General features: G+C 38.3%; 1 protein-coding gene across 2 annotated transcripts in view; it reads left to right on the forward strand.

The window, feature by feature from the left end:
• F8 (coagulation factor VIII) overlaps positions 1–21,875 on the forward strand; it is a 132,725-nt gene that overhangs the window by 47,410 nt on the left and 63,440 nt on the right. For both annotated transcript variants that reach the window (XM_057759896.1, XM_057759897.1), the window contains exons 13-14: positions 8,201–8,410; positions 17,025–20,004. In XM_057759896.1, the coding sequence (XP_057615879.1) occupies positions 8,201–8,410; positions 17,025–20,004 (3,190 nt within the window). The remainder of the gene's footprint in view (positions 1–8,200; positions 8,411–17,024; positions 20,005–21,875) is intronic.

Raw genomic sequence — 21,875 nt, forward strand, 5'->3', positions numbered from 1 at the left:
GTATAATAAATAAATAAACAAATACATAAATCTTAAAATAAAATTAAAAAAAAAGAATTTAGGATCTACACTAATAACCTTATTTTAACTAATTTTCTCCTTAAAGATCCATTTCCAAATACAGTCACATTTGAAAGTATTGGAGTTTCAAGCATCAACAAGAAAATTTGGGGAACACAATTCAGTATATAAATTATTTGTATGTATTGTTTATATATAAACACAGATGTGAGTAGTCAAAACATAGTAAAAGTTTAATCTTACTATATTACTAGGAAATGATTCTATCAGTAAGAGAGATAACATGACATGCCTATCAAATTGCAAAACTAGGAGACTATTGTTGCTAGTGGGTATGGGTAAAAGGGGACTGTCATACAGTACTAGTAGAAAACACTAATAGTTCTTTTGAAGACTACCTCATATATTAAAAATTTAAATATATCCTTTTGAAATCCTTATTCTCACTTGGATGGAATAAGCATATATCACCCTGTCTATTTCATATAATATAACTAAAATACCTAACCAAATCATGGAAAAGCTGCCTAAGAACAGAACCTTGAAATGTTATGTTGTAAGTTATACTCACCTTCCAGGATGTGCCTTCTATCAGAATTCTATGCCCCTTAGCTCATAGTATTGGTCCTCAGCTTCAAGTCAACCTAAGTCTCATATTTAATTTGAATTTCTGATAATAGTTGCCTGTTATATTCCCAAGCCATAGTACTTTATTCTCCCTTCTTCTAAAACTTTTGGTGTTTATAATCCCTTCAATTGCATTTATATTTTTTCATATACTCAAAGACATGGGTTGTTTTGTAAAGAATCTGATTCATAATATTTAACTCAAATAACATATTTTTTTCTTTCTCTTCACTCTAAGGTGGTCATGATTTTGTTGTTGATTTTCCCCACCTGACAGAATATTGCGTTTTATTGTTTCCTTAATGTAGTATAAACTAGGTATATATGATTTTATATTTCTATCCATCACTTCTCCATTTCCTACTATAGCTTATTTCAAATACTAAGGTAAGCACATGTCTGGACAGTGAAAGTATATTATTTTAATAGAGACAATATTTAAAGTAAGAGAGAGATTGTCACTTAGAATCTTAAAAAACTGAAACAGGTGTATTAGTCAGGGTTCTCTGGAGTAGCAGAATTTATAGAATATATATATATATTGTATTAGGAGCGGTGGGCTAAGTTCCTGGCACTCAGCTGCCCACACGGCTAGTTTTTTTTTTTTTTTTTTTTTTTTTTGGTTTTTCGAGACAGGGTTTCTCTGTGGTTTTGGAGCCTGTCCTGGAACTAGCTCTTGTAGACCAGGCTGGTCTCGAACTCACAGAGATCCGCCTGCCTCTGCCTCCCACCGCACGGCTAGCTTTATGCCCCGAAATAATTACACGGAAACTGTATTCTTTTAAACACTGCATTCCCCATTAGTTTTAACCTCTTATCGGCTAGCTCTTACATATTGATCTAACCCATTTCTAATATTCTGTGTAGTACCACGAGCTGGCTTACCAGGAAAGATCTTAACCTGCATCTGTCTGGAGTAGGAGAATCATGGTGACTGCCTGACTCGGCTTCTTTCTCCCAGCATTCTGTTCTGTTTCCTCCACCTATCCAAATTCTGCCCTATCAGGCCAAGCAGTTTTCTTTATTAATTAACCAATGAAAGCAACAGATAGATAAAGAAGTCACTCCCACATCATTTCCCCTTTTTCTGTTTAAACAAAAAGAAGGCTTTTATTTTAACATAGTAAAATTACATATAGCAAAACAGTTATCAAGCAAGAATTATAGTTACAATATTTATATCTATTTTATCTTTTATCATAACTAAGGAAAACTATAACTATCTATCCATTCTTGAACTCCATCAAAAACTCCAGAAGGATATAATATTACCTAAGCAAACAAGAAATGTAGTAATAAGAGGCGATGGGACTGAGTCCCCGGCACCCGGCCGCCCGCATGGCTAGCTTATGCCCCGAAATAATTACACGGAAACTGTATTCTTTTAATCACTGCCTGGCCCATTAGTTCCGGCCTCTTATTGGCTAGCTCTTACATATTGATCTAACCCATTTCTAATATTCTGTGTAGTACCACGAGCTGGCTTACCAGGAAAGATCTTAACCTGCATCTGTCTGGAGTGGGAGAATCATGGCGACTCCTAACTCGGCTTCTTTCTCCCAGCATCCTGTCTGTTTACTCCACCCACCTAAGGGCTGGCCTATAAATGGGCCTAGGCAGTTTCTTTATTATTTAACCAATGACCTTCCTCCATCAAAGAAATTCAAACCTCTAGAAATGACAGAGACATCTCACTGTCTGTACAGTCACCCAAAGTTTCTCTGTACTGTTGGGGCATCCATCTTCAGCCTTCAGACCCATCGTATCCAGCAGACTTTTCCATGAAGCAGGAAATTCAAAGACAGTTCAGTCACTTTCTGCTGTGTCCTGCAGAATGTCTCACAGACCCTTTCATGAGTCAGGAACCCCGAAAGACCATCTCACATTTAGGCAAGTTCAGCAGTCCTCTCTCTGTGGGTTCTCTGTGTCCAGTTTATGCAACAGTCCAGGCAAGAGCAGTTTCTTGCCCAAATGACTATCAAACCTCTTCAATGCCCATCTTCCTCTTGAAGTAGATTGGTGCTGCCAAGAGCAGACGTGTCTCATTGTCATGAAAAGTGCTAAGTTATTAAAATATTTTAAATGTCATATTCTGCAGTCTTTGAAAGATATGAAGAATGCCTATCTAACTGAAATATATCTCTATATATCTAGAAAATCTAACATGACTACAAGCTTTACTATTACTGTTGATTACATTTTTAAATGAACTACACAATCACAATACCTTAATCAAGAGCAGAAATACATATACATATAACAAAATTGACTTTAAAATCCATATCAATGCAAATTATTCATATCTATATCATATCCCCCTTTAAATGTAAAAGAACATTTATAAACAATATTTGGGAACATGGGCACAGTTTTTTCTCTCCAAACTGCTTCCTGCTGAATGGGGGCACTGTTATTTAGGTCTTTCATGCTATAACCTGTGTGCTAGGTTCATCTCAGTCGGCAGTTGAATGAAGTAATTTTCTGAAGGTGTTCACAGCAACCTTTCAGGAGTGCGTGGTCTGTAAACTGCCCAGCGGGTCATTTATTCTAGGGTTGTAACCCGCCTGGCAGGTCAGTTATTCCAGGGTCCCGAAGAGGTGCTATCTGAAAAGACATGGGCGGGAGAGAGGAAGGAGGCCAAGCAAGACCTGTTGTCAAAGCCTCCGTTTATTTGCGTAATGGCAGCAGCTTATATAGCCCTTGGATGAGGAATTTGGCTTGGGATGGGGGCAGGGGCATGGCAAGGGCAGGAAGGGGTCTTGCAGTAATGGTCACGAGTCGACGCTTGGTCACGAGTCAATCAGGAGGTCACGAGTCGACACACCTAGTGTTCTCTATGCAAGCGGAATCGTTCCTTTTGTGATTCCAACCACAAACAGTTCTCTAGATAGTTGGAATGCGGGGCAGGTTCTGCTAACAGATAACTCTCAAGATAGTTGCGTGTGGGGTGGTCTCTGCCAACAAACAGTTCTCAATACAGTTGGGGTGTGGGGCTCTCTGCAAACATCCCCAGGACAATGGTCCCCACCATCATCCCTAGAAAATGGCTCCTGACAGTGGTTTCTCATACCATATTGGGATAGAAGCAATCCACAGTGTCACATCCTTTGTGAAAACAAAAGACCCTCTCCAAAGCATCATATCCTTAGACCCAAATTCTGAAGTCATGAAACCTTTAAAACATACATGTAGTTTGGCAGACCACACAATGAAATGTCTCTCTGTACTTAGCTCCTTCACAGTCAAAAATTTTAAAGAAAACACAGTAATACAAAGAATCCAGACTGTGAATTTTCCATTTTTACATGGCTTATTTTTATTTCTCTTAATCTATAACTATCTGTACTCTGTCTCTTTAAAGACTTTACCCTGTTTTTAAACCATTAACTTTATTCTCTCTCTATTTTTTTCTTCTCTCTCTCAAGCCTACGTACATTCATCCAACACTGTGATCCATTTATAGGTCTTCTATGTCTGAAATCTGTTCTATTGTGAATCTGTAATTTTTTTACTATCTAGGAGCACTTTGTTTTGCACTTTTAAATCATTAAGCACTTAAGAATCTAAGCTGTGACATTCCTAGGTCAAAAACAGGTACTGCCTGCTTGCCCTGCCCAGTCCAACACGGCGGAGCCACTCGTGCCTCTGATCCTTGCACATTGCACCACTAGCATGGTGGAGCTGCTTGTGCCTCTGAGTCGCAGCACACAATGACTTCCTTTTAGGCACACAGAGAGTCTAGTTGCCATCAAACAAATCGTAGCACTTTACTCCAAATGCTCCATTCAAAGACTTTGTCTCCCACAGGAGCCAGACAGAGATCGCAATGGCGGCACAACCCAGAAAGCCAGCATTTTAAAACAGCCAGTTTTTTTCCTGCTGCTGAGTCAGGACAATTTCTTAGCAGCACACAACCCACAAACAGCAAAAAGCTGTCTTAAATTCTCTCTCTCTCTCCTTTTTAAGCCCTCTCAGGTTTTACGTGGATTTAGTCCATCATGTTGGAGCACCACTCTGTTGTAATAGGAGCGGTGAGCTAAGTTCCTGGCATCTGGCCGCCCACACGGCTAGCTTTATGCCCCAAAATAATTACATGGAAACTGGATTCTTTTAAACACTGCTTTCCCCATTAGTTTTAACCTCTTATTGGCTAGCTCTTACATATTGATCTAACCCATTTCTAATATTCTGTGTAGCACCACGAGCTGGCTTACCAGGAAAGATCTTAACCTGTGTCTGTCTGGAGTGAGAGAATCATGGCGACTGCCTGACTCGGCTTCTTTCTCCCAGCATTCTGTTCTGTTTACTCCGCCTATCTAAATTCTGCCCTATCAGGCCAAGCAGTTTTCTTTATTAATTAACCAATGAAAGCAACAGATAGATAAAGAAGTCACTCCCACATTATATATATTTGGGAGCTGTGAAGAAATATAATTGTGTGGTTTCAGACTCCTACTCTGTATATTGTTATGACATCTTCAGCAGGCTAATGTAGTAGTAACATTCCCCCACCACCAGTTGTACATAGTTCACAAGGACCTCTATTAATCCATATGAAAGCTACTTTTGCTAGTGATGTGAAATGTATTTTTCCAAATATTTCTCCAAATTTCAATTTTTTTAGATTCTGTGAAGCCATCTCTCTCTTGCTTTAAACATTGTCTCTATTAAAATAATATACTTTCACTGCCCAGACAGGTACTTCTTACTCTAGTGTTTGAAACAAGCTGGAGTAGGAAATGGAGAAGCGATGGATAGAAAAATAAAATCATAGATATCTAGTTTATATTACACTAAGAAAATAATAAAATGCAGTGGACAGTTGTATTTTTCATAATCATTTACCAACTAGCTCATTATTTTACTTATTTTCTGAGATACTGCCCTTTTCATATGTATTTAATTTCTACTTATATTTATGTCAGTTTCTAAACTCTGTATTTAATTTGATATATTTGCTTACATTAATAATGCATTTAAGGGAGATGGAAAGATGGATATTCTAGTTTTATATTGTGTCTACGATAAAACAATCTGACCAAAAGAAATTTGGAGAGGAAAGGGTTTATTTGGCTTACACTTCCAGACCATAGTCCACCACTGATGGAAGTAAAGGCAGGAACCTGGAGACTGAAATCATGGAGTGAAGCATGATTAAAAACTCAGGGAGAGAAATTGGTGTTCAACCTGAAGATTTGAAAAGCAGAACAGCCAGATACTGGCTCTTAACTCGACTCAGTCTGAAATGATGATCCTGCCTCCAGGAAGCTCAGAATGAGACTGAGAGCTGTCTCCTCTCATTTTATAATCCTCTCTAGGGCTGTGATTAAAGATGTGATTAATGGGATTAAAGGCATGCACTGCCTAGTTTCTATGACAAACTAGTGTGTCTACTGGGATTAAAGGTGTATATCACCACTGCCTGCTCTGTAAGGCTGATCAGTGGGGCTCTTTTACTCTCTGATCTTCAGGCAAGCTTTATTTTTTAAAATACAAATAGAGTGCCACTACAATAGAGGAACATTGGTTCCCTATTGGACTCCCTCTCTGACTCATACATAGCTAGCTTTTTATATCTCCTATGATGACCTGCTTGAGGAATCACACTGTCTACAGTGGAATGACTGTCCTACATAAATTAATAATCAAAACAATTCCTCCCAGATGTATCCACCATATTAGCCAGGGTTCTCTAAGAGAACAGAATTTATTGAGTGAACCTATAAATAGAAAGGGGATTTATTAGAATGGCTTACAGGCTGTGCTCCAGCTAGTCCAACAATGACTGTCTATCAAGGGAAGGTCAAAGAATCTGGTAGATGTTCAGTCCATAAGGTTAGAAGTCTCATCTTATCTTTTATAGCAGGATTAATAAAAACTCAGAGACTGTTATTGGGGTTCAACCTGAAGATCCAAAAAGCAAATAATCTCAGAATGAGATTGAGACTGAGAGCTTTCTCTCCCATTTTATAATCCTCTCTAGTTATGTGATTAAAGGCATACACACCTGGGATTAAAGGCATGTACTGACCAGTTTCTATGGCAAGTAGTGTGGCTACCAGGATTAAAGGTGTGTGTTACCACTGCCTGGTTTGTAAGGCTGACCAGTGGGGCTGTTTTACTCTCTGATCTTCAGGCAAGCTTTATTTATTAAAAGATGATTGAAATGCCACTGGAGCCTTCAGTATACACCAGAATCCCAAAAAGGTAGGCTCTAATAGCAGTGAAGAAATGGACTTGCCAAAGAGGCAAAGAAAGAGGGCTTCCTTTTTTCATTTCCTTTATATAGGCTGACAGCAGAAGGTGTGACCCAGGTTAAACGTAAATCTTCACATTTCAAAAGCTACAGATTAAAGGTTTATCTTCCCATCTCAGAAGATCTGACCTAAAAGTGGGTCTTCCCACTTCAAATAATTTAAGAAAATATTTTCACAGGTGAACCCAGCCACTTGGGTTTTAGTGTAATCAAGTTGACAACCAAGAATAGCCATCATGCTCACAAACCAACCTGATCTAGGCAATTCCTCAGTTGAGGATTCTCTTCTTGGATGACTATAGACTTTGTCAGATTGACAATTAAAGCTAACAAGAACAATTGCTCAGCAGTTAAGTTGATGTTCTGCTTTCAGAGAACCTGAGAGTTTAGTTCCAGCATCCTGTTTGGGCAGCTCACAACTGCCTGTAATTCTAGCTCCAGGGGATCTGACATCCTCTTCAGGCAGCTGCACTCATGTACACACTGCACACACACACACACCCCACACAAACATACTTAAAAATAAAAATCTTTAAAAGTGATACATTTAAATTTTATTTTGTGTGTATGTGTGTATGAGAGAAAAGAAACAGAGAAAGAATAGAGACAGGGAGAATGAATGTGTGCTGGCATGATGATTGCACAGTACATTTGTGGAGGTCTGAGAACAATTCTCTAGACTTGGCTTTTTACTCATAGTAATTATTTTCCACTTGAGAATAGATTAGAGACATCATGCCCAATTGTTTTTAATAACTCATCATGTATTTCATTTGAATAAAGATGTTTGTTGTCTTAGATAAGCAATATCATGAAATTCTGAACACTTCACAGTGATAGAATATATAGTGGTGTCTATATTCTAGTTGTGTCTGCCACTGCATTTTCTCCATGTGGTACAGAGGTTTAGAACAAGTATTTAGTCTTTTGTTTCTTTGGATCTGAAGCATTATACAATGCTAACACTGATCATTTGTTTTTGGTTTATCTATGTAAGTTACTCTTTTTTCCATTGCAACTAATAATTTGTAGGAAAAATGCTTCGAGATTTTACAAATACCTTGTCCCTCATCAAACTTCCCAAAGTGTATATCCAAAATCTCTTTATATGTCTCCTTACTTTAGGATTGGAGTTGGGTGATTAAATATTAATAGTCTACTTGATTTATAACTGTTCTCTGTGGTAAGCTGATAAGCATAATATATGATAATTTTCTAATTGTATCCTAACAATTATAATCCAAAATAATAAATTCATGATACAACTGAATCCCTTGTTGTACATTGCTTTTGTAGGCATCAATGGCTATGTTTTTGGTAGCTTGCAGTTGAAAGTTTGTCTGCATGAGGTGGCCTATTGGTACATTCTCAGTGTTGGAGCACAGACAGACTTCTTATCTATCTTCTTCTCTGGATATACCTTCAAACACAAAACGGTCTATGAAGATACACTTACCCTGTTCCCATTCTCAGGAGAAACTGTCTTTATGTCGATGGAAAACCCAGGTCAGCTATTTATATTATCATTTCAGTAACCACTGTGAGTGTTTCATTGTTTGTTTGCCTTGTACCTTGTATTTGGACAGACAGTAAATATTTCAAGTGAATTTGATATGTGGCTTTGGTAATAGGAAAGTATTTTAATGAGGAACAAAGAGTGTAGAATTTGGTTGAGATATAAATGATAAAGATATAAATACATCATGAACATAAATATTTCTTCTACATTTTACTAGTATGTTTATAAATAATTCTGCCATTTGTACCTTTGTATATAATCCTTATGTATAATACTTTCAAATGTATGTTTCATTTATTTTTTAAAATATTTATTAAGGATATTATTTTTATTATTATTAAAAATTTCCACCTTCTCCCCACCTCCCATTTCCCTCCCCCTCCTCCCCCTCCCCTCCCCTCCCTCTCCAGTCCAAAGAGCAGTCAGGGTTCCCTGCCCTGTGGGAAGTCCAAGGTCCTCCCCCCTCCATCCAGGTTCAGGAAGGTGTGCATCTAAACAGACTAGGCTTCCTCAAAGCCAGTACATGCAGTAGGATCAAAACCCAGTGCCATTGTCCTTGGCTTCTTTTTTTTTTTTTTTTTTCCATTTATATTTTACACTTTTATTTTCCAACAATACAAACCTACATGCTGTGACATAGCTGATCCATTTTGGGTATGTCCTTGGCTTCTTAGTCAGCCCTCATTGTCCGCCACATTCAGAGAGTCCGGTTTGTTCCCATGCTTTTTCAGTTCCAGTCGAGCTGGCCTTGGTGAGCTCCCATTAGATCAGCCCCACCGTCTCAGTGGGTGGGTGCACCCCTTGCAGTCCTGACTTCTTTGCTCATGTTCTCCCTCCTTCTGCTCCTCATTTGGGCCTTGGGAGCTCAGTCCGGTGCTCCAATGTGGGTCTCTGTCCATCGTCTGATGAAGGTTCTATGGTGATATGTAAGATATTCATCAGTGTGGCTATAGGAAAGGGCCATTTCAGGCTCCCTCTCCTCAGCTGCCCAAGAAACTAGCTGGGGACATCTCCTTGGACACCTGGGATTCCCTCTAGAGTCAAGTCTCTTGCCAACCCTAAAATGGCTCCCTTAATTAAGATATCGTCTTCCCTGCTCCCATATCCACCTTTCCTCCATCCCAACCATCCTATTCCCCCAGGGTCTACCCATCCTCCCCTCCTCACTTTTCTCTCCCCATCTCCCCATCTCCCCTTACCCCCACCCACACCCCCACCCCCAAGATCCCAATTTTTGCCTGGCAATCTAGTCTACTTCCAATATCCAGGAGGATAACTATATCTTTTTCTTTGGGTTCACCTTCTTATTTAGCTTCTCTAGGATCACGACTTATAAGCTCACTGACCTTTATTTATGTCTAGAATCCACTTATGAGTGAGTACATACCAAATTCATCTTTTTGGGTCTGGGTTACCTCACTCAGAATAGTGTTTTCTATTTCCATCCATTTGCATGCAAAGTTCAAGATGTCATTGTTTTTTACCGCTGAGTAGTACTCTAATGTGTATATATTCCACACTTTCTTTATCCATTCTTCCATTGAAGGGCATATAGGTAGTTTCCAGGTTCTAGCTATTACAAATAATGCTGCTATGAACATAGTTGAACAAACGCTTTTGTAGCATGATAGGGCATTTCTTGGGTATATTCCCAAGAGTGGTATTGCTGGATCCTGGGGTAGGTTGATCCCGAATTTCCTGAGAAACTGCCACACTGATTTCCAAAGTGGTTGCACAAGTTTGCATTCCCACTAGCAATGGATGAGTGTACCCCTTACTCCACATCCTCTCCAGCAAAGGCTATCATTAGTGTTTTTGATTTTAGCCATTCTGACAGGTGTAAGATGGTATCTCAAAGTTGTTTTGATTTGCATTTTCCTGATCGCTAAGGAGGTTGATCATGACCTTAAGTGTCTTTTGACAGTTTGAACTTCTTCTGTTGAGAATTTTCTGTTCAGTTCAGTGCCCCATTTTTTAACTGGGTTAATTAGCATTTTAAAGTCTAGTTTCTTGAGTTCTTTAGATATTTTGGAGATCAGACCTTTGTCTGTTGCGGGGTTGGTGAAGATCTTCTCCCAGTCAGTAGGCTGCCTTTTTATCTTAGTTACAGTGTCCTTTGCTTTACAGAAGCTTCTCAGTTATAGGAGGTCCCATTTATTCTATGTTGCCCTTAATGTCTGTTCTGCTGGGGTTATATGTAGGAAGTGATCTCCTGTGCCCATGTATTGTAGAGTACTTCCCACTTTCTCTTCTATCAGGTTCAGTGTGTTCAGATTGTTATTGAGGTCTTTAATCCATTTGGACTTGAGTTTTGTGCATGGTGATAGATATGGATCTATTTTCATTCATGTTGACATCCAGTTATGCCAGCACCATTTGTTGAAGATGCTTTCTTTCTTCCATTGTATACTTTTAGCTCCTTTGTCGAAAATCAGGTGTTCATAGGTTTGTGGGTTAATATCCGGGTCTTCTATTCGATTCTATAGGTCGACTTCTCTGTTTTTATGCCAATACCAAGCTGTTTTCAATACTGTAACTCTGTAATAGAGTTTGAAGTCAGAGATGGTAATGCCTCCAGAAGTTCCTTTATTGTATAAGATTGTTTTGGCTATCCTGGTTTTTTGTTTTTCCGTATAAAGTTTATTATTGTTCTCTCAAAGTCTGTGAAGAATTTGGGGGGATTTTGATGGGGATTGCATTGAATCTATAGGTTGCTTTTGGTAGAATTGCCATTTTTACTATGTTGATCCTCCCAATCCAAGAGCAAGGGAGATCCTTCCAGTTTGTGGTATCCTCTTCAATTTCTTTCTTCAAAGACTTAAAGTTCTTGTCAAAAAGTTCTTTCACTTCCTTTGTTAGAGTCACCCCAAGATAATTTATGCTATTTGTGGCTATCATGAAAGGTGATGCTTCTCTGATTTCCCTCTCTTCATCCTTATTCTTGGTGTATAGGAGGGCAACTGATTTTTTGGAGTTGATCTTGTATCCTGCCACATTACTAAAGGTGTTTATCAGCTGTAGGAGTTCTTTGGTAGAATTTTTGGAGTCACTTATGTACACTATCATATCATCTGCAAATAGTGAAAGTTTAACTTCTTCCTTGCCAATTCAAATCCCCTTGATCTCCTTCTGTTGTGTTATTGCTATTGCAAGAACTTCAAGCACTATAATGAAGAGATATGGAGACAGTGGACAGCCTTGTCTTGTTCCTGATTTTAGTGGAATGGTTTTGAGTTTCTCTCCATTTAATTTGATGTTAGCTGTTGGCTTGCTGTAAATAGCTTTTTATTATATTTAGGTATGAACCTTGTATCTCTAATCTCTCCAAGACCTTTATCATAAAGGGGTGTTGAATTTTGTCAAATGCTTTTTCAGCATCTATTGAAATGATCATATGGTTTTTTTTCTTTCAGTTTATTTATATGATGGATTACATTGATAGATTTGCGTATGTTGAATCAGCCCTGCATTTCTGGGATGAAGCCAACTTGATCATAATGGATAATTTTTCTAAGGTGTTCTTTGGATTGTTTTCTGTGTTTCTATTTTATTGATTTCAGCCCTCAGTTTGATTATTTCCAGTTTTCTACTCCTCCTGGGTGAGTCTGCTTCTTTTTTTTTCTAGAGCTTTCAGGTATGCTGTTAAGTCTCCAATGTGTGCTTTCTCTGTTTTCTTTAAATGGGCACTTAGTGCTATGAATTTTCCTCTTAGCTCTGCTTTCATAGTGTCCCATAGGTTTGAGTATGTTGTGTCTTTATTTTCATTAAATTCAAGGAAGACTTTAATTTCTTTCTTTATTTTTTCCTTGACCCAGGAGTGATTCAGTAGTTGACAGTTCAGTTTCCATGACTTTGTAGGCTTTCTGGGGGTAGCATTATTGTTGAATTCTAGCTTTAATGCATAGTGATCCGATAAGACACAGGTGGTTACTAATATTTTTTTGTATCTGTGGAAGTTTGCTTTGTTACCGAATATGTGGTCAATTTTCGAGAAGGTTCCATGAGCTGTAGAGAAGAAGGTATATTCTTTCCTATTTGGGTGGAATGTTGAAGGCAAAGGCGTAAATCACAAACACCAGTTTGGAATTATGATTAATAAAATGGTTATTTATTTAAAAGGGAAAAAACTTACAGATCACCGTCACAGACAACAGCCTTCTGCACAATCAGGAAGGGAGTCTAGTCGCCGGAAGCGGAGCAGGAAGTAAGAGAGAGCGAGGAGGGAAGTGGCCACTTTTTTAAAGGGAGAGAGACCACGCCCCAGTGAGCTGGTATCTCAGCGGCTATTGGCTGGAGGAGCGGAAGAACCTACCCCAACAGAATGTTCTCAAGATGTCTGTTAAGTACATTTGATTCATTACCTCCATTAATTCTCTTATTTCTCTGTTAGGTTTCTGTCTGATTGACCTTTCATTCTTGAGAGAGATGTGCTGAAGTCTCCTACTATTAGTGTGTGGGGTTTGATGACTGCCTTGTGTTCTAGAAGTGTTTCTTTTACATAAGTGGGTGCTTTTATATTAGAGGCATAAATATTCAGGTTTGAGACTTCATCCTAATGAATTATTCCTGTTATGAGTATAAAATGTCCATCTCCATCTGTTCTGATTGATTTTAGTTTGAAGTCAATTTTGTTAGAAATTAGTATGGCCACACCCCCTTGTTTCTTAGGTCCGTTTGAATGAAAAACCTTTTCCCAACCCTTTACTCTGAGTAAATGTCTGTCTTTGTGGTTAAGGTGTATTTCTTGTAAACAGCAGAATGTTGGTCCTGTTTTCGCATCCATTCTCTTAATCTGTGCCTTTTTATAGGTGAATTGAGTCCATTGATATTAAGTGATATTAATGACCAGTGGTTGTTAACTCCAGTTTTTTGGTTTTTTTTTTTTTTTTTTTTTTTTTGGTGGCAGAGTTTGTGTGTTTCCCTTCTTTGAGTTGTGCTGGTGGAGAGTTGTCAGATGCCTGTGTTATTATGGGTGTTGTTGGGTTCCCTGGGTTGTGATTTTCCTTCTAGTTCTTTCTATAAGGCTGGGTTTGTGGCTACATATTGTTTAAATTTGTTTTTATCCTGGAATATCTTGTTTTCTCCATTGATGGTGAAAGAAAGCTTGGCTGGGTATAATAGTCTGTGCTTGCATCCACGGTCTCTCAGTTTCTGCAGCACATCTATCCAAGACCTTCTGGCTTTCATGGTTTCCATTGAGAAGTCAGGTGTAATTCTGATAGGTTTCCCTTTATATGTTACTTGACCTTTTTCCTTTGCAGCTCTTAATATTTGTTCTTTATTCTGTATGTTTTGTGTTTTGATTATTATTTGATGAGGGGAGGCTTTTTTTTGATCCAGTCTATTTGGTGTTCTGTATGCTTCTTGTACCTTCATAGAAATATCCTTCTTTAGGTTGGGAAAGTTTTCTTCTATAATTTTGTTGAATATGTTTTCTGGATTTTTGAGCTGTAATTCTTCTTCTTCTATTCCTATTATTCTTAGGTTTGGTCTTTTCATGGTATCCCAGATTTCCTGGATGTTTTGTGACAAGAATTTGTTGGATTTGCTGTTTTCTTTGATCACTGTGTTTATTTCCTCTATAGTATCTTCAGCATCTGAGATTCTTTCTTCTATCTCTTGTATTCTGTTTGTTTTACTTGTCTCTGTAGTTTCTGTTCATTTACCCAGATTTTCCATCTCCAGCCTTCCCTCGGTTTGTGTTTTCTTCATTGCCTCCATTTCAGTTTTCAGGTCTTGAACTGTTTCCCTTACCTGTTTGATTGCTTTTTCTTGCTTTTCCGGGTATCTTTGAAGGATTTATTCATTTCTTCTAACTTTTTGTTAGTCTTCTCATCTATTTCTTTAAAGGAGTTTTTCATATCCTGTTTAATGGTCTCTAACATTTTCATAATGTTATATCTAATATCTATTTCTTCTACTTCTTCAGGTTTAGGGTGTTCAAGTCTTCCTGTTTTATATTTGCTGGATTCTGGTGTTATCGTGTTGTTTTTCAGATTGTTGGAGGAATTCTTGCATTGGTGCCTGCCCATCTCTTCCTTCAAATGCTGTTAGGAAAGTCTTGGCGGCTTGGTCTGATCTTTGCTGTGGCTACCTGTGTACTTGGGGGGTTTTCTTGGGCTGCCCTCTCTTAGGTCCCCTAAGCACTGGAGTTGTCTCTCAGATCATCTCCACCCTGAAGTAGGCCCTCCGGATGGATCTTCTGGTACAGGCTCAGGGCCACTTGCTGGCCAGGGACCTCACAGACAAGAGTGCAGGCTTGCTGGGTGCAGGCTCAGTGGAACAAAGTTAAACTCCTGCAGCAGTTGCACTCACCACTTTGTCCCCAGACCCTCATCCCTTAAGCAGGCTGAGTTGGGGGATCCTATGACCCCGCAGATGGGAAGGGGTGCCTTGGGAGAAGCTGGGATGGGATAAGAAGAGAAGGCAGTAGCCTGGGAGAGAAGGCCCCACTGAATGGCCAAAAAGTTTAGGGAATTGGAGGGTGCCTGTGCTCCCTTTCCAGGGCGAGTGTCCGGCTGGCCAGTCGGGCACACACTCACTTCTCCGGATGGCTCTTCTGGTACAGGATCAGGGCCCCTTGCTGGCTAGGGACCTCACAGACCTTTATTTTAATTTCATATAATATTCATTTTGCATCTGGCTTACAATGTTCTTTTCGGGCCATAGTTATAAAACCATTCTTAGATGAATACACTTACTTAAATAATAAGTCTTCCAGATCTGATAAGGTTTTCCTTCTTAATTTTACCTTGCTTTTTGAGACAGAGTCTCTCATTGAACTTGGAGTTCATTGATTGACTAGGTGGGATAGCCAATGAACTATAGGGATCTGCTTGTTTCTGCATCCCAACCCTCTGAGATTATAGACATGCAATTTTTTTTACTTGGATTTAGAATACTAATCTAGAGATACTTTGGTTAAGGGTGGGGTGTGTTAATGCCTTCCTTTAATCAAGCATTCTGGAAACTAAGTAGGGGCAGATTTCTGCGTTTGAGGCCATCCTGATTCAAATAGTGAGTTTTAGGTCAGTCAGGGCTTACACAGGCCTGGTCTCAAAATGAGAGAGTAGTAGAAGAAGAGGAAGAGACTTTTGTCTTTAGTTAAACTTCATTGCCTGACTTTTGTAATACAGCAATCTTCTTGCATTACAACTATAACTAAACCAGCTGGTCTGGGACTGAATAAGCATGGGTTGATTCCGGACTTTCTGAGCATGGCGGTCAATGAAGACTGATGAGAAGCCAAGGACAATGGCACTAGGTTTCAATCCTAATACATGAACTGGCTTTGTGGGAGCTTAGCCTGTTTAGAAGCTCACCTTCCTGGACGTAGATAGAAGACCTTCGTCTTCCCGCAGGGCAGAGAATTTGGACTGCTCTTCAGTATCGAGAGGGAGGGGGAATGGTGTGGGGGGAGGAGAAGAGGAGTGGGGATGGGGGAGGGGAGTGGGGGGAGGGGGAAATATTTGGGAGGAGGGGAGGGAAATGGGAAACGGGGAGCAGGTGGAAATTTTAATTAAAAAAGAATAAAAAATAAATAAAAGGAAAAAAAAAATAAAATAAATGAAAAAGAACATTTTAACTAATTCTTACATCTCAATCCAGTATCTTACATAATAGATACTTTGTATCAGGGAAATAATCAGTGAGTAAAATAGTTGTCACACAGATCATCAGACAGAACCCATGGAAAAAGCAAGGCATGATGACATATATCCATAATCCCAGTGTTCCTACAGCAAGGTAAGAATCTAAGACAGGAGAATCCTCAGGAGCATACAGGCCATCTAGCCTGGCATATGCAAAAGAAAACAGACAGATCCTATCTTAAGGTTGGGGGCAACACATGTATTGACACCAAAAGTTGACCTCTGACCTACAAACATGCACTATGGCATATGCATGCACAAGTGAGCACACACCATAGAGAATGAAAGCAAAATGTATTATAGTCTGAATGCCCTCAACTCTGGAATCATTCTTTCTAAACCTGGGGCTGAATTATCAGCTTGGGACTTTTCTCCACCTCAGAATCAAAACCTTGTTCCTGGTTTCTATAACTGATCAGCAATCTACTATTTTGTTGGGAAAAATTCTATAATCATTTCTTGAGAATACCTGCATTAGAATTAGTTAAATGTTACATCATTGCACACTGCAAATGCTTTTTATTATATTTGTTACTTTAATGTGTGCATATGTGTGTAGGCACATATGTCATATCACAGGTGTAAAGGTAAGAGGCCAACTGCAGGACTCAATTCTCTCCTTCTACTATGTGGATTCTAAGAATTGCACTCAAGTCATCAGGCTTGGCAGCAAACATTTTTACCCACTGAACTCTCTCAATAGCCCTCAATATCCCTTTCTTGTGATCGATCAGAAACATCCATAGCACAGTAGCAGCAATGCAATAATGACTTTACCGCCTTTGTTGGATTATTATATATGGAGAGGATTTGACCAAATAACCTATAATGTAATTGTCTTGAATAGCATTCTTCATTTGTCTAGAAATAAGAGAGAACCCCCCAATACAGAAATTACCTAGAACCTGGGTTATGAATAACCAGAGTTTTATTTTTTTCTTATTTTCAGGTTTATGGGTCTTGGGATGTCATAATTCTGACTTTCGGAAGAGAGGTATGACAGCTTTGCTGAAAGTTTCTAGTTGTGACAAGAGTATTAGTGATTATTATGGAGAAATGTATGAAGATATTCCAACACAGTTGGTGAATGACAACATCATTGAACCCAGGAGCTTTTTCCAAAATTCAAATCATCCTAACAGTAGAGGGAAAAAATTCACAGCCACCACAATTCTAGAAAATTATGTAGAGAAGATTAAGCCTCAGTTTGGAGAGACAGCAGAGACGTTTAAAGTGCAAAGTGTCTCCTCTAGTGACTTGTTGATGCTTTTGGGACAGAGCCATCCTACTCCACATGGTTTATCCTTATTAGATAACCAAAAAGCCATCTATGAAGCTATTCCTGATGATCATTCACTTGATGCAATAGACAGCAATGAAGACTCATCTAAAGACGCCCAAGTTAGGTCAGAACACTATCAAAGTGGGAAAATAGTATTTACTCCTGAGCCAGACTGCCAGTTAAGCTCAAATAAAAGTTTGGAGACAACTATAGATGTAAAGTGGAAGAAACTTGATTTGCAAGTTTCTGGTTTGCAAAATAATCTAATGACCACAACAATTCTGTCAGATAACTGGACAGCAATTTCTGAAGAGGCAGATTATTCAGAATCTCCAAGTATGCCAGTTCACTTTATTAGTAAATTAAGCACCATTTCATTTGGTAAAAAAGCACATCCCTTTATTAGGTCTCATGCACCTCTGAGCATTAGTGAAGGAAATAGTGATTCCAACTTGTTAGATGCAACTTTAATAAATAATCAAGAAAGTTCACTGAGAGATAATATATCATCAATAGAGAATGATAGATTACTCAAAGAGAAGAGATTTTATGGGATTGCTTTGTTAGCCAAAGATAGTACTTTATTCAAAGATAATATCTCTTTGATGAAAACAAATGACACATATAATCGTTCAACCACTAATGGAAAAGTTCACATTGACAGCCCAGCATCAATTGAGAACAGTACTGCAGTCTTGCAAGATACTGTATTAAAAATCAATAGTGAAATTCAAGGATTAGCACCTTTGATTCATGATGGAGTACTTTCAGGCAAAAATACCATAAATTTGAGACTGAAGCATATGCTAAATAGAACTGCCTCATCAAAAAATAAAGAAATATTTCACCAAAAAGATAAAGATCCTATTACACAGGATAAAGAAAGTACAATCATGCCATTTTTCAAGATGCTGTTGCCTGAATCAGCAAATTGGATGAATCAGACCATTGTAAATAACTCCTTGAACTCTGAGCAAGAGCCTAGTCTAAAGCGATTAGTATATTTAATGTTAGAAAAGTCTGTGAAAAATCAGAATTTCTTGTCAGAGAAGAAGAAAGTGATACTAGAACAAGATGGATTCACAAAGGACACAGGACTCAAGCATAGGGTTTTTTCAAGCAACATGAGTATATTTCTTAGCACCTTGCCTAATACACAAGAAAATGATAGGTACAATCAAGAAAAAGATATTCAGAAAGAGATAGAAAAGGAAGCATCAATTGAAGAAAAAGTAATTTTGCCTCAGGTACACATAGCAACTGGTTCTAAGAACTTCCTGAAAGATATTTTCTTTCTAGGCAATAGGCAAAATATAAGTTTAGATGAAGAGATACCTGCACTAATACTTCAAGACATCAGCTCATTAAACAACTCAACAAATACAGTAGAGATTCAGATGGCCCATTTCTTTAAAAGAAGAGAGGATGAGGAAACAAATTCAGAAGGCTTGATAAATAAAACTAGAGAAGCAATAAAGAACTATCCAAGCCAGAAGAATATTTTTACTCAACGTAGTAAACGAGCTTTGGGACAATTCAGACTCAGTGCCTCAACTCAATGTCCTCAAACCATGAACTATTTGACAAAGAGTATTATTACACAGATAGATCACAGCAAGGAAGGGGAAAAGTCCATTATTAAGTCTCCCTTATTGGATTCTACAATGATTAAAAGCATCACTCAGAAAAATAGTTCTGGATCACACATTGTAAAAACTTCAGCATTTCTACCAACAGATCTCAAGAGAATCCCATTTCGAGACAAATTTTTTCATGTTCTAGCATCATCCTACACTTATGACATTAAGACAAAAAATTCTAGAGTTCAAAAAAGTAGTCATTTCTTAAAAGAAACCAAGAGAAATAACTCTTCTTTAACCATCTTACCATGGGAGAGGATCATAAACCAAGGAAAATTTGCCTCCCCAGAGACAAGTAATACAAACTCAGTCACATATAAGAAACTTGGGGACATTCTTCTCTTGAAACCAGTCTTGCCTGAAGAATCTGACAAAGTTGAATTGCTTCCTCAAATTTCCATTCATGAAAAAGAACTTTTGTCTAAAAAAACTAGCCATGAATTTCCTGGACACCTGGATCTCATGAAAGAGGTCTTTCTTCAGAAAACACAGGAAGCAAAGAGACATATGGAAACTCAGAAAGGAACAAGAGAGAGCTCTGAAAAGACTCCCTCTAAACTGCTGGACCATCATACTTCACAGATACCAAAAGATAAGTGGAAATCCAAAGAGAAGTCACCAGAAATTATACCCATTAAGAGAGAGGATACCATTTTGTCTCTGAACCCTCATGAAAACAATCATTCAGCAGTAGCAAATGAGAAACAAAGTTATTCCCAAAGAAAAGCCTCTTGGGTAAAGCAAGGTCAGACTCAAAGATTGTGCTCTCAAAGCCCACCAGTCTTGAAACGCCATCAAAGGGAACTTAGTGCTTTTCAGTCAGAACAAGAAGCAACTGATTATGATTCTATCACTGTTGAAACAAATGAGGATTTTGACATTTATGGTGAAGATATAAAGCAGGATCCCCGCAGCTTTCAACAGAAGACGCGGCACTATTTTATTGCAGCTGTGGAGCGGCTCTGGGATTATGGAATGAGTACATCTCCCCATGTTCTACAAAATAGGTTTGTATCTATTGGTTTTTTTTCTATGCTATTGTGACCTTTGATATTCTAGGTGTCAAAATGATTTTATAAAAAGACGTCATTGTCCATCAACCCTATGATCTGCAAGAGGAATCTTTTAATGAAATCCCTGAAAGTAGAAGTGAAGTGTATGGTAAAAAAGTTGACGGTGTACATAGGAATGTTTTCTAAAATATAGGAAATCCAAAAGAAAAATGAATCAATTGATTTTAAGAGATCCAGAGGAGGTTGTGCTGGAGAAGAGAAAGAACAGGCAAATTTAGAGGAAAGGCATAAGAACAATCAGTCAACAAATATAACAACACCTACTGTATGACAGATACTATTACAGACACCTGAGTACAGCATAGCAAGAGCTTACCTTCCCTTAGAACAAGAGAGAACAACTAGTATAAAAACAATTAAGGGAGGACTAGGGCGATGGCTTAGTCAATAAAGTGCATGATGTGAAAACATAAAGACCTAAGTTCAGCAGAGGACTCAAGTTCAGTTTCCAGCACCCGTGTCAGATGACTAATATCTGTAACTTCAGCTCCCAGACATCTGTTACTCTCTTCTGATCTCCATTGATGTACACCCTCAAATGCATAGATTTCCATATGCATACACACATGTGTATATACACGCATATGCACAGAACACAATTTTCAAAATAATAAAAATAAATCTTAAAAATGAATGTTGTAACACATGCTTGTAATCCTAGTGCTGGAAATGCAGAAACTAGCAGGCAGATGTCTCTCAGGGGGCCACTGGCCAGCCACCTTACCTTAATTGATGAGCTCCAGAATCAGTGAGAGACACCCATCTCAAAAAGCAATGTGTATGGCTCCTGAGGAATGACCCTGGCCTTCACAAATGTGCATACATCTAGACACAAATACAAAAAGAGAAAGAATTGGCCTGTCAGTGGTGGTGCATTCTTTTTGAATCCCAACACTTGGGAGGTGGAGGCAGGAAGATCTCATGAGTTTGAGGCCAGCCTAGTCTACAAAGCAAGTTCCAGGACAGTCAGGACTACAGAGAAACTCTGTCTTGAAAAAAATCAAAACACAAAAAAAGAGAGAAAGAATTAAGATAATTTCAATGGTGCTCTTCAGAAAATAATACAGAACAATGACTGGTAGGTTACTTCAACCCTGATAGTCAAAGAAATCCCTTTTGAGGACTGAGACCTAAAGAAAATAAGGTCAGTTGATGGAGCTCAGAAAAGTCAGAGAGAAAAATACAAAGGCTCTAAGAATGGGACATGTTTAGTGCTTTTGAGGCACAAAAAAACAAGTATTACTGGAGTACAGTGAAAAGTTCAAGGTATTCAGGGCATTAGGGTAGCAGAATTGAGCAACCAATGCACAATACAGGCCCTGGAGAAAGCATTAAAACTGCTAATAAGTGGACCATCTATGCTTCTATATAAAGCCCACCATACAAATTTTGGACTTTATCTCATACCTTTCCCTCTCTTAAAAAATGTTTCTATAGAGCAGTGGTTCTTAACCTTCCTTATACTGTGAGTCTTTAATGCAGTTCCTCATATTATTGTGACCCCCAACCATAAAATTATTTTGTTATTTAGAACTGTAATTTTGCTACTGTTATAAATTGTTATAAACCATAATATAAATATCTGATATGCAGGATATCTGATATGTTACCCCCAATGGGGTCACCATCCACAGGTTGAGAACCTCTGCTCTAGAAGTTCCTCTTTTTTCTTTCTTATACAGTCAGTTTCTCCCTCTCCACTATATTGGTATTATCAATAATATTATAAATTTTTAAATATTTTAGATTATTTTATTTTATGTGTATAAGTGTTTTCCTGCATGTATATATGTGCACCATATGCA

Source organism: Chionomys nivalis, chromosome X (genome assembly GCF_950005125.1).
Source record: "Chionomys nivalis chromosome X, mChiNiv1.1, whole genome shotgun sequence".
Taxonomy (NCBI): Eukaryota; Metazoa; Chordata; class Mammalia; order Rodentia; family Cricetidae; genus Chionomys; species Chionomys nivalis.